Source organism: Mesoplodon densirostris, chromosome 19 (genome assembly GCF_025265405.1).
Source record: "Mesoplodon densirostris isolate mMesDen1 chromosome 19, mMesDen1 primary haplotype, whole genome shotgun sequence".
NCBI classification, from domain to species: Eukaryota; Metazoa; Chordata; class Mammalia; order Artiodactyla; family Ziphiidae; genus Mesoplodon; species Mesoplodon densirostris.
In genome coordinates, this window is record NC_082679.1 from 53,893,114 (window position 1) to 53,910,192 (window position 17,079).

At 39.2% G+C, this 17,079-nt stretch overlaps 1 protein-coding gene across 2 annotated transcripts in view; it reads right to left on the minus strand.

Annotated features, from left to right (window-relative positions):
- Positions 1-17,079, minus strand: part of CFDP1 (craniofacial development protein 1) — a 138,394-nt gene that overhangs the window by 64,844 nt on the left and 56,471 nt on the right. Inside the window, exon 6 of one of the 2 annotated variants that reach the window (XM_060084289.1) lies at positions 6,253-6,615. The exons of the other annotated variant lie outside the window; for it this stretch is intronic. Coding sequence (XP_059940272.1) covers positions 6,483-6,615 — 133 coding nt within the window. The 3' untranslated portion in view covers positions 6,253-6,482. Of the gene's footprint in view, positions 1-6,252; positions 6,616-17,079 lie in introns of those variants that run through there. 2 annotated transcript variants of the gene reach the window in all.

Genomic DNA, 17,079 nt, shown 5'->3' on the forward strand with positions numbered 1-17,079 from the left:
AACTGCTACTTCTAGTCTCCTATTTTTTTAAATTATGTACTTCAGAGGCTTTCCCCGTAAGTACATACTGATCTCAGTGTTTCATAGCTGCATTATATTCCATTGTGTAGATATAATACTATATTTCATTAGTCACACATGATTGGTATTTACTCTTCAGTTTTGCTATAACAAAAAAAAAGTTGTAATAAACTTTCTTACAGAAAAGAAACTACCATCATTCATATTTTGGTGTAGTACCACAAAATGATATCCAAAATTATCTAAACAGCTATTAAAATACTCCTTCCTTTTCCAACTACATATCTGTATGAGGCTGGCTTTTCTTCATATCATTCAACCAAAATAACATACTAAAACAGACTGAACAGGGCTTCCCTGGTGGGACAGTGGTTTAGAATCCGCCTGCCAATGCAGGGGACATGGGTTTGAGCCCGGTCCGGGAAGATCCCACATGCCACGGAGCAATGAAGCCCATGCGCCACAAATACTGAGCCTGCGCTCTAGAGCCCGTTAGCCCCAACTACTGAGCCCACGTGCCACAACAACTGAAGCCCGCGTGCCTAGAGACCGTGCTCTACAACAAGAGAAACCACTGCAATGAGAAGCCAGCGCACTGCAATGAAGAGTAGCCCCCGCTTGCCGCAACTAGAGAAAGCCTGCGGGCAGCAATGAGACCAAACACAGCCAAAAAAAAAAAAAAAGACTGAACGGAACAGCAGACCTGAGAATCTAGCTATCTTCTATTAAACCAGACATTAAGGAGAGAAAATCACACCATGACTCTAATCTTTTGGTAAATATACTTATTAAGCAACCTAAATGCCCATCAACAGAGGAATAGATAAAGAAGATGTGGTACATATATACAATGGAATATTACTCAGCCATAAAAAGGAACGAAATTGTGCCATTTGCAGAGATGTGAATTGAGAGACTGTCATACAGAGCAAAATAAGTCAGAAAGAGAGAAACAAATATCGTATATTAACACATGTGTAATTTAAAAAAATGGTACAGACAAACCTATTTGCAAAGTAGAAATAGAGACACAGACGTAGAGAACAAACGTATGAACACCAAGGAGGGGGGTGGGTGGGATGGACTGGGAGATTGGGATTGACGTACGTACACTACTGTGTACAAAGCAGATGGCTGGTGAGGGCCTACTGTATAGCACGGGGGGAAAAAAAGAAGGTACAATCTGTTTGCAAGACATATATTAAGTTAACCTTAAAAACGCATTCCCATATACATTAGGTGCAGACAAATACTGTTTGATTCCACTTATACAAGGTACCCAGAATAGTCAAATTCAGAGTCAGAAAGTATGTTGGTAGGTGCCCCCTGGGGAGGGGAATGGGGAGTTACTGTTTAACGGGGACAGTTTCAGTTTAGGAAGGTGAAAAATTCAGGAGATGGATGATGGTGAGAGTTGCCTAACAATGTGAATGTACTTAGTGCCACTTAACTGTACAGTTAAATAAGGTTAAAATAGTATGTTATATATTGTCTTTTACCACAATAACAATTTTTATAGTAGTATGTAGTCACTTGTTTATATTAACATGTATCAGAGTTCATTATTGTTATTTGAAAATGAATTAATAAGTATTTAAAAGTGTTCCCAGTTTTAACTTTTTATACTACAAATGGCAGTTATAACCAATTCAGTAAATTTTTTTTTTTTTTTTTTGCTTTACAATGCTGTGTTAGTTTCTACTGCACAGCAAAGTGAATCAGCTATATGTATACATATATCCCCTCTTTTTTGGATTTCCTTCCCATTTAGGTCATCACACAGCACTGAGTAGAGGTCCCTATGCTATACAGTAGGTTCTCATTAGTTATCTATTTTACACATAGTATCATCAGTGTTTATATGTCAATTCCAATCTCCCAATTCATCCCCCGCCCCCCACTAGCACTCAATAATTTTGAAGAGTGCTAAGAGGTCCTGAGAACAAAGAGCTTGAGAACTGCCGAGGTAGGGTAACATGCATACAAGCTCCTTTTCTCCAATAGGGGGAAAAAAAAAAAGCCAGATTCTTATTAACAGGGAATCATTCACACCACTGGCTCCAAAATAGCAAAGCTCTGCAGAGGCTGATATGCTATGTAGTGAATCAAGTGTTGAAGTTTTAGTTAGTCCGTGCATTTAATTTTTCCCCCCAAAGACTCTTTTTTAAAAAATTTATTTCTTTATTTTTATTTTTGGCTGAGTTGGGTCTTCATTGCTGCATATGGGCTTTCTCTAGCTGCTGAGAGTGGGGGCTACTCTTCATTGTGGTGAGCGGTCTTCTCATTGTGGTGGCCTCTCTTTGTTGTGGAGCACAGGCTCTACGCGCGTGGGCTTCAGTAGTTGTGGCACTCGGGCTCTGTAATTGTGGCTTGCAGGCTCTAGAGCGCAGGCTCAGTAGTTGTGGCACCCAGGCTTAGTTGCTCTGTAGCATGTGGGATCTTCCCGGACCAGGGCTTGAACCCGTGTCCCCTGCACTGGCAGGTGGATTCTTAACCACTGCGCCACCAGGGAAGTAACCCCCAGCTCCCCGCCTAAAGACTCTTAAAGAGCAATAAAGTAAGACAAAACAACAAAACCACCAAATCTCATGCCTTGGATTTGCCAAACCACGAAGCCAGTCTTTCCTGAGACTCCATGCCTTTGCAGCCTGTTAGCAGTTTCCCTGACCATCACCACTTCGACCTAGTACTAAGGCAAGTGGCTTGCCTTCTATCAGATTCTCTTATCTTTTCTCCGGGGATAACAGTCCTAAGCAAATTTGGAGACATATTCAGGACCATTAAAAGTAACTGGTTTTGAATTCAGAATAAAGGGATAACTACCTCTGGCCTAATAGGGATGTGCTTCACTGTCTACTTGACTAGAGTCAATTTCATAAGTACCATCTAAAGTTTTCAATGTTTCGTTTATTGTGCTATCAAACCCCACATTTGCATTGCTAATGGATACACTCCAAAGAAAGCTGAAAATGATCTGCCAGAGAGACAACTAGTTTTCTACTTGGCTGAATCTTGTGTACTTTCTACCTTTTCAGATGCTGGTCTCCCAATAGAGCTTGGAATAGCCATTTCGTGACTTACCCACACATACCTCTTATCCAATCAAATAAAAAATGTCTTCTGGAAGGAGGTCCCTTCTGAAAGTAAACACAAGTGTCCTTATACTATAAGACAGCTTTATTTCACAGACTTGGGGACTTTGGAGTGGAAGTCAGGGAAGAGCTGGCGGTGTCTCTGAGGAGAATAATGCTTCTAATTAGTCTTAACCACTGACTGGGTGTTGAGTCACATGGCTGGGTAGTGAGTGAATAAAGTTTCTTGGAGCCAAAGTAGTGGGATAAATTCTAAATACTGCATTAGATGAGTAAGAAAAGCCCTAGGGAAAATCAAGCAGAAAAATATCTATGGTACTGGAAGATAAGGAAAGCAAAACCATTTTTCTCTGAAGATCAATTTACACATGTACAATTATATCCACTTATTAACTATGTCATAATACAAATAATTTTAACTATAAGTGGGGTCCATGTAACTCTTATCAGTTACCAAGGAGTCACCAAAGCCTCAAGGCTACTGGACTATCCTATTAAGATTTAAATAAAATTGGTTCAATCTATCATCTCATATAGAAAAAACATGTATCCCGCCCACTCTCTTCTGTATATTCTTAGAGTCTTTTATTAGTTGCTTTCAGCTTCAATTTTTTGGGTTGTGTTGAATTTATAGCCTCTACTCTGTCACTCATCTTTAGCACACACTGTCTATACACACAGTGTTACGTATGCTGGTACCCCATGATAGACAACAAATTCTGCCACCAATGCAAAGCTGCAGGCCATATCACACTTCTCCAGAAAGCCTCAGGATGGAGGTGGGGGCGTTGGTGTGGAGGAGGGAAGCCTCAACCCAGCACAGTAACTGACTCAGATGGAACAGAGAAATCAGCCATCTGTGTTGCTGGGAGTTCCTGGGAAGTTTTTACCAGCTATCTCTTCCTCTAAAGGTCCTAAAATGGTCAAGAACTCTCTGATATTGTATGTCAAATTTACGTATAATTGTATACGTGTAATTTTTCTAGGAGGGAGGTCCTTAACTTTCATCAGATTTTCAAAAGCCTCAAGATCCAAGAACGGTGAAGACGTACTTTATATTTAGATGAACATCAAAGCACACTCTAATAGTGAATAAAATTGTCTCCCCACTAGATAATTCAACCAGTAATGGGGAAATGCAAGTTAAAGCTACAGGACGTACCATTTCACACTCATGAAACTGGCAATTCCGAAGTTTGCCAATGCCAAGGATTGGAGGAATAGGAACTCTCACTTGCTGCTAGACAGGTTCAACCACTTTGAAAAACAGACATAATCTTCTTAGGTTAACATTTAAGCATATTCTAGACGCAGCAAATTCACTCTTAGGGCAGTTCTCAAACTGCTGGTTTTAACCCAATGGATCATGAATTAATTTAGTGGGTCACAACCAGTATTTTATTTTAATGAAAGTGAATGGAATAAAATGTTATATTTTTACCTCATTACACATAAATAGTGCATTCTGCCTTATTATATTTCTTACTATGGGGTCATGGTTAAAAACGTCCCAAAACAATGACCTGGAGAAACACCTACACACGTGCATAAGGAAACGTGTATGGGAATGTTCACAGCAATATTTTTCCAAGAGCAAAAAATGGGAAACAATAGAGGAAAATGCAAAAATTGTGACATACTATGGAATATAATAAAGCAGTGAATATGACTGAACTAACGCTACCACATCAACGTGGATCTCAAAGTAAGGTTAACTGAAAAAAAAATCAGTCAAAGAAGAATACATACTGTAAGACAACATATTTCAAGTTCAAAAATGAGCAAAACTAAATAATAAATGTTTCAGGGTACATACATGGTAACAAAAAAAACTAAAGAAAAGTAAGAGAATGACAAAAATAAAAATTAAGATGGTAGTTACCTCTTGGGGGTTGAAAGGAGATGCAAAACAGAAGGATACACAGGGCATTTCTGAAGTTTAATAATGCTTCCTTTCTTAAGCTGGGTAATGAGTGTATGGATGTTTGTTTTGTTTGTATTTCTTAGGTATACATTAAGTATATGTTCTTTGTATGTAGGCAATATATTATAATGAATAGGAAAACAAAGCTCTGTCACTAAAATTAGTGTAACAGCAACAGCAGTACTTTTGCTGGTCACCACCATTCATAAGCCCAGGTTTTGATCTCTACTATTTCTCTCCACTAAAAAGAACCAGGACTGAATGGGAGATGCCTCCATGTCCTGGGGCAAGAAAACAGTCAATACTGTTCTGGTACTTTCTAGCATTGCCAGAAAGCAAGGTTATTTTTAAGTCTGTCAGAGCTGTGCTGAAAGGATTAAACAGGCAGCTTAAAGACTACGCTGTTGGCCAGACTGCGACACTGCACAAATCAAACTAATTTTGTAAAAATAATTTAGCATTACAAATGGAACGTCCAGAGGGTCTAAAATGGGTTTCTGTACGTGGAAAGGAATAGTAGTAACCCCCTTCCTTCTTCTCAGTAACACCCATAGGGAGAATAAGGTAAAGACAAAAATAGCAGATATGACAATAACTTCTCTGTGGCTGATTAAAATCCCTTTCATAGTTTTCTATTAAGTGCAAAAAATCAAGATAACTGGAAATTAGCCAGCAGTTTACTCCAAACCAGATAGTTATAAGTTGTTGTTGTTGTTTTTTTAAAATCTCGGTGTTTTTATTTATTTATTTATTTGGCTGTGTTGGGTCTTAGCTGCAGCACGCGGGCTTCTCTCTATTTGTGGTGTGTGGGCTCCAGGGCGCATGGGCTCTGTAGTTTGTGGCACGCAGGCTCTCTAGTTGAGGTGGTCGAGCTCAGTAGTTGTGGCATGCGGGCTTAGTTGCCCTGCGGCAAGTTGAATCTTAGTTCCCCAACCAGGGATCAAACTCACATCCCCTGCATTGGAAGGCAGATTCTTTACCGCTGGATCACCAGGGAAGTCCCAGTAAGTTTTATAATAATCACATTTATAATATATTTTATGTTAAGTTGTTTAAAGTATTTAAAAGAACAAGCCACATTAAATTTTAGTTAATGTTTAATATTTAAACAACAGTGTCAATAGAGAAATTAAATAATGTACTATGAAACCACAGAAATATTACAGGTAAAATAGTTAAAATGTCACATATAAGACTTCTTTTTTTTTTTTTAAGAGGATCTAGAGATGACAGACTTTTTTTAAAAAAATAAATTTATTTATTTATTTTTGGCTGTGTTGGGTCTTCGTTGCGGTGCACAGGCTTTCTCTAGTTGCTGCGAGCAGGGGGCTACTCTTCGTTGCGGTGCGCGGGCTTCTCACTGCGGTGGCTTCTCTTGTTGCAGAGCACGGGCTCTAGGCGTGCAGGCTTCAGTAGGTGCGGCTCACGGGCTCTAGAGCGCAGGCTCAGTAGTTGTGGCACACAGGCTTAGTTGCTCTACAGCATGTGGGATCTTCCCGGACCAGGGCTTGAACCTGTGTCCCCTGCATTGGTAGGCGGATTCTTAACCACTGCACCACCAGGGAAGTCCTAAGACTTCTTTATTAAAAAGTAAGAAATAGCAGTTGATTGTCCACATGGTTTCCAGTAATATTAATCCAAATTCTTTAGTGTTAAGATTCATTTTTGGCTGTCCTTTCAAATATCCTACCACCCATTCCCTAATCTCCTCCCTAAAATCATTCGTTAATTCAACAAATATTTATTGAGTGCCTATTTCTAACATAAAATTTTCTGGGTGCTGATACAGAGGTGAGTCAACCAAGCAGACTGGGTTCCCACTGTCTTGGGGCTTATGACCTCATCATATAAACATGGCCCTGTGCACAATGACAATACCCAACCACTACCCAGTAATGAGAACTTTCACAGGTGAAATTCTGGGTTTAAGTCATAGATTCAGGTCCCCATAAATGCTCCCAGAGTGATAGTGCTATCAGCAGTGTTAGACTTTGCTACTTTGGGACAAGAAGAGGTCCAGCAGGAACTAAAAATCCCATCTCAAACAGAATGTTAGGTCAGATATTACAAAGACTTAGAAAGGGATAACGATTAGAAAAGCTCAGAGAATGAAACATTTACAATACACAATAGAACTCCCAAGGCACCTGTAGCCTCCATAAATATACCATGGAAAATAACACATGGGCATGTTCTCTACTAGTCTGGGTTCTTTCTGAATTTCTCATGTCTGTTTCCTCTTTGGTTCCCCTAGTTTCCTTGTATTTGTTTTCAGAACTTTTGTTACTTCGTTGCCCTCTTCCTTCTCCTATTCTGCAATGTGCAACTATGGCATGGACTGGAAGCGAGGCCTAGAAAAACAAGCAAAAGAGCCTGTCTTGACCAATAATTCCCATACCTACAGGAAGTTATTTGTATAAGATGAAGAAACTCAGAAAAACCCAAGTATTCAACGAAGTTATTCTTTCCCAGAGGTGCTTTTGCCGCCATCAAACACTTGCTATTTCCTAGAGTGTATGATCTCTACAAATTAGGTGATGACAGTCGTGGGACAGTCCTGGGTCACTACTATACTCTATTTTTACTTGTCTGCCGTACAGGCTTCAAGGCAAAGATGTTCTTCATAACCAAAAAGAAGTCTCTATATGGACCAATGGTTTTTGCTTAGTCTGTGGTGTAGCATCCTACTTTGGGTAGAGAGGTGGGGCCAGGCTGCAGCTCTAGGAGTGTTGATGCCAACATTATGCTGAAAGATCAGTAAAGTGGAAAATTAAAATACAGCTTTCCACTCTTTTGAAGAGTCAACCTCCTGTCTTCCTTCTAGGAAAGGCATCCCTATGTCCTGGATTTTCCTGGACAATCCCATTCCAACTTCTTTACTTTACTCCTTAAAGTATAACTACATTTGACTTTTTTTGGGGGGGGGAAGGTGTTCATTTAGGGAAAAAAAGAAAACAAAAACCCACGAAGCTTATTTCATGTAGCATAATGCCTTTCAGGTTCATCCATGTTGTTGACTTATTTTTTTTTTTTTTTTTTTTTTTTTTTTTTTCGGTATGCGGGCCTCTCACTGTTGTGGCCTCCCCCGTTGCGGAGCACAGGCTCCGGACGCGCAGGCTCCGGACGCGCAGGCTCAGCGGCCATGGCTCACGGGCCCAGCCGCTCCGCGGCATATGGGATCCTCCCAGACCGGGGCACGAACCCGCATCCCCTGCATCGGCAGGCGGACTCCCAACCACTTGCGCCACCAGGGAGGCCCTGTTGACTTATTTTTTATACCACTGTACAACTCTTCTGGTAAGTAAATCTACAAATAAAAAAAAAATAATGTCGGAGCAGGTATGCTGATTTTTGGTTTGGAAAATATGCTCACCATAGGTCAAAAAAAAAGTTTGGCACAATCTATAAAACAAGCTATGAGCTGAGGTACCTTCCAGAAGAGTACACTCTGCTCTTCATTCCTATACTTATTAAGCAAACCTAAGCTAAAGACCTGTTTATAAAAGGGAAACAAATTACTTTACTACGAAACTACCATTCACTGTGCGTCTTCCTACTAATGATTATAAACCTTCTGCTCCACTGTTTTGCATAGCAAAGGCGATAATTCTTTTTATAAATAATGAAATTACATGGAACCTGAGGCAAGGGCAGGAGTGGACCTCAATGGCTACAGCAAGAGTACTAGCTCTTATTACTATGGCAGTGGGAGACCTTGTGGCAATGGAGGGTCTTGTAGTTGTATGAACAAACTGCTGGCTTTGAAATCCAGCTGCTTGCCTCTGACAACCCAGCAGCGAATGAGCTGAGAATACTAAAAGAACCAGCACAAGGAAACAGATGAAACATCTGGCCAACTTCATCTAGGCATGAAGAAATGTTTGGTGTAATGCTCTTTATTCCAGCATTAGAGTCAGATTTGGTCTTTTTTTTTTAATGTTTATTTCATTTAGAGAAAAACATAACAAATCAAAGAATGAGATGGAGAAGAAAATCTTTAAAACAGCAAAATGGTTTCACGTATGAAAGTCTGAGCACAAAACCTTTTTGTGGCCCCCTCTTGTGACACTCACCTTTAAAATGCTTACTAAATACTTACTGCTCACCTAGTATACAATCTATGGGGAGCCTGAACAAATGCAGGAAGCTTTTTACCCACACAAAAATGGTATTTGGGCAGGATATCTATATTCTGGCAACTGTCCAGAACTGCTCAGCATTGACAAATGGGAAACTGATGTGAGTTTCCCACAGATCCTCATTCATTCATTTTATAAATATATACTGACAAACCATTATAAACCAAGTACTAGATTGAGAATAGTGAACAGATTTGATTCATGCCCTCAGGGAGCTAACAGTCTAGTGAGGGAGCAGAGAGGTGAAAAAATAAAATATACAAGAAAATCCATGTAATTACAAATTGAGGTAAGTGCTACAAAAGAAAAGAATATTTTGTAAGATTCTTTTGTTAGAAAAGGGGTTATGAGAGATAAAGACAGTGGGAATCGAATTTAGATTGAAGAAGTGTCTCCTGAGGCTCTTCTCCACTCTAAATAAATGTACCTAAAATAATTCTTAAAAATCTATTATTTTAAGCACCTTTCTGCCAGAAGAAAAGGGCTTTATTTAATAATTTACTTCTTAAAAAATGGTAATCAATGTACAAGGCACAACATTCAAAAAGTATTTGAAAATATGTCTCCCTTATCTCGCCTGTCTTCCAGTTACCAAATCCTGTCTCCCCTGAGACAAATACTGTTATTAGTTGCCTAAATATCTTTCTAGAGATAATACTAAACTAAATGTAAAACAAGGCCATTCTTCTGAATTTCTTTTTTTGTTTTGGAAAATATACTTATTTTCCATAAAAATGCTAGTTTTACTAACATGTAATGAGTTTATTACTACTTGAAAATAAATGTTTTAAACTTCTTAGTTTTAATTTCTAATACAGTAACAGATATCAAAAGCTCTTTGGGTTCTCAGTAATTTTTAGGAATGTAAAGAAGTCCTAAGACCAAATAGTTTGAGAACCACTAATCTAGGCATTTATAAATGTACGTCAATTGTTCACTTTTAACCCTACTAAACCCTGGTCATTTATTGCATCATTTTTCTTAAATACATCTTTATTGGAGTATAATTGCTTTACAACGGTGTGTTAGTTTCTGCTTTATTACAAACTGAATCAGCTATACATATACATATATCCCCATATCTCCTCCATCTTGCGTCTCCCTCCCACCCTCCCTATCCCACCCCTCTAGGTGGTCACAAAGCACCGAGCTGATCTCCCTGTGCTATGCGGCTGCTTCCCACTAGCTATGTATTTTACATTTCGTAGTGTATATATGTCCATGTCACTCTCCCTTTGCCCCAGCTTCCCCTTCCCCACCACCCGTGTCCTCAAGTCCATTCTCTGTCTACGTCTTTATTCCTGCCCTGCCACTAGGTTCATCAGTACCATCTTTTTTTTTTTAAAATCATTTTTGTAAATGTTTTACAGTGTGTTTTGAGTATACTGGCAATGAGGTGGAAACCAAGTTACTTATTTGTGGCTACAATGTGCTGCGGGTTACTTGGCCATCAATACAACACAAATTTCACCATGGTGACTGGCTAGTTGTTTTTCTACAGCACCTTAAACATTTAATGTATTAGTATGTAGTACTACTACTACTCAAAGCCCATGAAGAATTTTCAGAAAGTAATTATAATGTATATGTCATAGCTGAAGGTTTTTTTTTTTTTGCTTTTCTTTTTGTTTTTTTTTGGCCACACCATGTGGCAGGTGGGATCTCAGTTCCCCAACCAGGGATCAAACCCGCACCCCTGCACTGGAAGCACGGAACCTTAAACACTGGACCACCTGGGAAATCCCTGTCATAGAGGAAGCTGAATGGTAAGGTTAAACACATACCTGTGGTGGGAGAGTAAAGAGAGAAGCTATTTTTAAATGAAATAACACAGTAATAGTGGAGTGGCTTTTTTGGACTAACCCTCCCACAGTCAGGTAACAATGATAAACTCTGGACAAAACATGAAAAACAAGTATTTAAAGGCACTAAAGAGCAACAAAAACCAGGCAGACATTGGAGTGGAGTCAAACGCCAGAAGAAGGGAGGCAGCTGAGAGAGCCCAGTTATACTGCTTTGCCTGTGGGCACGCGCCAGTCCCTGTGGCATGGAGTGGCTACAACTCAAGCTGAAAACTGCATTTTCATGGCAGAACTGCCCAAGTCAAAAGCACATGATTTTACTCTACCTACTTGCAAAGGAGGAGCCAGCAACAGGAACATTCATGACAGTATTTTCTTCTCTCTATTATAAACACAAGATGCTCAAAATAATAGCTATAGGGCTTCCCCAGTGGCACAGTGGTTAAGAATCCGCCTGCCAATGCAGGGGACACGGGTTCGAGCCCTGGTCTGGGAAGACCCCACAAGCCACGGAGCAACTAAGCCCCGTGCACCACAACTACTGAGCCTGCACTCTAGAGCCTGCGAGCCCCAACTACTGAGCCCACGTGCCACAACTACTGAAGCCCGCGCACCTAGAGCCCGTGCTCCGCAACAAGAGAAGCCACCACAATGAGAAGCCTGCACACCGCAACAAAGAGTAGCCCCCGCTTGCCACAACTAGAGAGAGCTTGCGCGCAGCAACGAAGGCGCAACACAGCCAAAAAAAAAAAAAGCTATAAGAAGAGTCTGAACAAGAGCTAAGAATCCTCAAATAAATAAAAAAAGTGAACACAATCTAGTGGTAACAAAATTCAGATGTATATGGTTTTTATATTTGTTCACGAATAACTCAACACTGGGCAGGAGGCACACACACGCAATTTCAAGACTCCAGCCAGGAGGGCTGACTAGCCTCAACAAAGTGTCAACTTACTGCCAAAGGACCCAGATCAGTGGAACTTTCCAGTTCTCTAAGGAAGCAATATATAGTTGCCTGCAAAATGGTTCCAAAATCCAATCAGAACTAGAAATTTAAAAAAGACTCAGACCAGGCTCTGAGCATCAAATAACTTCATGAAAGAATTAACAGAAAATCTAAGAGAAGCAATCTAGTTGTGCCTCAATCCAGGGTTTAAGGTCTGGAAATAATTCTACTTTCTAAACTGCTTGCAAAGTTCATTCAACTTTTCCTTCCAGGGACTTCCCTGACGGTCCAGTGGTTAAGACTCCACGCTTCCACTGCAGGGGGTGCAGATCTGAACCCTGGTCAGGTAACTACGATCCCACACACTGTGCGGCACAACCAAGAACTTAAAAACAAAACAAAACAAAAACTTCCTTCCAGGTTTTGTTTCATGGAAAAATACAATAAAATCATCATATTTTAACACAAGGAGTGCTAACTTTTATTCCTGGCACCTCTGTACCCCACAAATTTAAATGAACACACACATTCAAACACTCTTCAAAAGACTTTTTTTTTTTTTTTTTTTTTTTTTCCCTTGCAAAACTATTTTTTTTTTATTTTACAAATTTAATCAGTTATACATATACATATGTTCCCATATCCCCTCCCTTTTGCGTCTCCCTCCCACCCTCCCTATCCCACCCCTCCAGGCGGTCAGAAAGAACCGAGCTGATCTCCCTGTGCTATGCGGCTGCTTCCCACTAGCTATCTACCTTACGTTTGGTAGTGTATATATGTCCATGCCGCTCTTTCACTTTGTCACAGCTTACCCTTCCCCCTCCCCATATCCTCAAGTCCATGCTCTAGTAGGTCTGTGTCTTTATTCCTGTCTTACCCCTATGTTCTTGATGACATTTTTTTCTTAAATTCCATATATATGTGTCAGCATACAGTATTTGTCTTTCTCTTTCTGACTTACTTCACTCTGTATGACAGACTCTAGGTCCATCCACCTCATTACAAATAGCTCAATTTCATTTCTTTTTATGGCTGAGTAATATTCCATTGTATATATGTGCCACATCTTCTTTATCCATTCATCCGATGATGGACACTTAGGTTGTTTCCATCTCCGGGCTATTGTAAATAGGGCTGCTATGAACATTTTGGTACATGTCTCTTTTTGAATTATGGTTTTCTCAGGGTATATGCCCAGTAGTGGGATTGCTGGGTCATATGGTAGTTCTATTTGTAGTTTTTTAAGGAACCTCCATACCGTTCTCCATAGTGGCTGTACCAATTCACATTCCCACCAGCAGTGCAAGAGTGTTCCCTTTTTTCCACACCCTCTCCAGCATTTATTGTCTCTAGATTTTTTGATGATGGCCATTCTGACTGGTGTGAGATGATATCTCATTGTAGTTTTGATTTGCATTTCTCTAATGAGTAAAGATGTTGAGCATCCTTTCATGTGTTTGTTGGCTGTCTGTATATCTTCTGTGGAGAAATGTCTATTTAGGTCTTCTGCCCATTTTTGGATTGGGTTGTTTGTTTTTTTGCTATTGAGCTGCATGAGCTGCTTATAAATTTTGGAGATTAATCCTTTGTCAGTTGCTTCATTTGCAAATATTTTCTCCCATTCTGAGGGTTGTCTTTTGGTCTTGTTTATGGTTTCCTTTGCTGTGCAAAAGCTTTTAAGTTTCATTAGGTCCCATGTGTTTATTTTTGTCTTTATTTCCATTTCTCTAGGAGGTGGGTCAAAAAGGATCTTGCTGTGATTTATGTCATAGAGTGTTCTGCCTATGTTTTCCTCTAGGAGTTTGATAGTGTCTGGCCTTACATTTAGGTCTTTAATCCATTTTGAGCTAATTTTTGTGTATGGTGTTAGGGAGTGATCTAATCTCATACTTTTACATGTCCCTGTCCAGTTTTCCCAGCACCACTTATTGAAGAGACTGTCCTTTCTCCACTGTACATTCCTGCCTCCTTTATCAAAGATAAGGTGACCATATGTCCGTGGGTTTATCTCTGGGCTTTCTATCCTGTTCCATTGATCTATATTTCTGTTTTTGTGCCAGTAACATACTGTCTTGATTACTGTAGCTTTGTAGTATAGTCTGAAGTCAGGGAGCCTGATTCCTCCAGCTCCATTTTTCGTTCTCAAGATTGCTTTGGCTATTCGGGGTCTTTTGTGTTTCCATACAAATTGTGAAATTTTTTGTTCTAGTTCTGTGAAAAATGCCATTGGTAGTTTGATAGGGATTGCATTGAATCTGTAGATTGCTTTGGGTAGTAGAGTCATTTTCACAATGTTGATTCTTCCAATCCAAGAACATGGTACATCTCTCCATCTATTTGTATCATCTTTAATTTCTTTCATCAGTGTCTTATAATTTTCTGCATACAGGTCTTTTGTCTCCTTAGGTAGGTTTATTCCTAGATATTTTATTCTTTTTGTTGCAATGGTAAATGGGAGTGTTTCCTTGATTTCACTTTCAGATTTTTCATCATTAGTATATAGGAATGCCAGAGATTTCTGTGCATTAATTTTGTATCCTGCAACTTTACCAAATTCATTGATTAGCTCTAGTAGTTTTCTGGTAGCATCTTTAGGATTCTCTATGTATAGTATCATGTCATCTGCAAACAGTGACAGCTTTACTTCTTCTTTTCCCATTTGGATTCCTTTTATTTCCTTTTCTTCTCTGATTGCTGTGGCTAAAACTTCCAAAACTATGTTGAATAAGAGTGGTGAGAGTGGGCAACCTTGTCTTGTTCCTGATCTTAGTGGAAATGGTTTCAGTTTTTCACCATTGAGGACGATGCTGGCTGTGGGTTTGTCATATATGGCCTTTATTATGTTGAGGAAAGTTCCCTCTATGCCTACTTTCTGCAGGGTTTTTATCATAAATGGATGTTGAATTTTGTCAAAAGCTTTCTCTGCATCTATTGAGATGATCATATGGTTTTTCTCCTTCAGTTTGTTAATATGGTGTATCACATTGATTGATTTGCGTATATTGAAGAATCCTTGCATTCCTGGAATAAACCCCACTTGATCATGGTGTATGATCCTTTTAATGTGCTGTTGGATTCTGTTTGCTAGTATTTTGTTGAGGATTTTTGCATCTATGTTCATCAGTGATATTGGCCTGTAGTTTTCTTTCTTTGTGACATCCTTGTCTGGTTTTGGTATCAAGGTGATGGTGGCCTCGTAGAATGAGTTTGGGAGTGTTCCTCCCTCTGCTATATTTTGGAAGAGTTTCAGAAGGATAGGTGTTAGCTCTTCTCTAAATGCTTGATAGAATTCGCCTGTGAAGCCATCTGGTCCTGGGCTTTTGTTTGTTGGAAGATTTTTAATCACAGTTTCAATTTCAGTGCTTGTGATTGGTCTGTTCATATTTTCTATTTCTTCCTGATTCAGTCTTGGCAGGTTGTGCATTTCTAAGAATTTGTCCATTTCTTCCAGGTTGTCCATTTTATTGGCATAGAGTTGCTTATAGTAATCTCTCATGATCTTTTGTATTTCTGCAGTGTCAGTTGTTACTTCTCCTTTTTCATTTCTAATTCTATTGATTTGAGTCTTCTCCCTTTTTGTCTTGATGAGTCTGGCTAATGGTTTATCAATTTTGTTTATCTTCTCAAAGAACCAGCTTTTAGTTTGATTGATCTTTGCTATCGTTTCCTTCATTTCTTTTTCATTTATTTCTGATCTGATTTTTATGATTTCTTTCCTTCTGCTAACTTTGGGATGTTTTTGTTCTTCTTTCTCTAATTGCTTTAGGTGCAAGGTTAGGTTGTTTATTCGAGATGTTTCCTGTTTCTTAAGGTGGGATTGTATTGCCATAAACTTCCCTCTTAGAACTGCTTTTGCTGCATCCCATAGGTTTTGGGTCGTCGTGTCTCCATTGTCATTTGTTTCTAGGTATTTTTTAATTTCCTCTTTGATTTCTTCAGTGATCACTTCGTTATTAAGTAGTGTATTGTTTAGCCTCCATGTGTTTGTATGTTTTACAGCTCTTTTCCTGTAATTGATATCTAGTCTCATAGCATTGTGGTCAGAAAAGATACTTGATACAATTTCAATTTTCTTAAATTTACCAAGGCTTGATTTGTGACCCAAGATATGATCTATCCTGGAGAATGTTCCATGAGCACTTGAGAAAAATGTGTATTCTGTTGTTTTTGGATGGAATGTCCTATAAATATCAATTAAGTCCATCTTGTTTAATGTATCATTTAAAGCTTGTGTTTCCTTATTTATTTTCATTTTGGATGACCTGTCCATTGGTGAAAGTGGGGTGTTAAAGTCCCCTACTATGATTGTGTTACTGTCGATTTCTCCTTTTATGGCTGTTAATATTTCCCTTATGTATTGGGGTGCTCCTATGTTGGGTGCATAAATATTTACAATTGTTATATCTTCTTCTTGGATTGATCCCTTGATCATTATGTAGTGTCCTTCTTTGTCTCTTCTAGTAGTCTTTATTTTAAAGTCTATTTTGTCTGATATGAGAATTGCTACTCCAGCTTTCTTTTGGTTTCCATTTGCATGGAATATCTTTTTCCATCCCCTTACTTTCAGTCTGTATGTGTCTCTAGGTCTGAAGTGGGTCTCTTGTAGACAGCATATATATGGGTCTTGTTTTTGTATCCATTCAGCCAGTCTGTGTCTTTTGGTGGGAGCATTTAGTCCATTTACATTTAAGGTAATTATTGATATGTATGTTCCTATTCCCATTTTCTTAATTGTTTTGGGTTCGTTATTGTAGTTCTTTTCCTTCTGTTGTGTTTCTTGCCTAGAAAAGCTCCTTTAGCATTTGTTGTAAAGCTGGTTTGGTGGTGCTGAACTCTCTCAGCTTTTGCTTGTCTGTAAAGGTTTTAATTTCTCCATCAAATCTGAATGAGATCCTTGCTGGGTAGAGTAATCTTGGTTGCAGGTTTTTCTCCTTCATCACTTTAAGTATGTCCTGCCACTCCCTTCTGGCTTGTAGAGTTTCTGCTGAGAGATCAGCTGTTATCCTGATGGGGATTCCCTTGTGTGTTATTTGTTGTTTTTGCCTTGCTGCTTTTAATATGATTTCTTTGTGTTTAATTTTTGACAGTTTGATTAATATGTGTCTTGGTGTATTTCTCCTTGGATTTATTCTGTATGGGACTCTCTGTGCCTCCT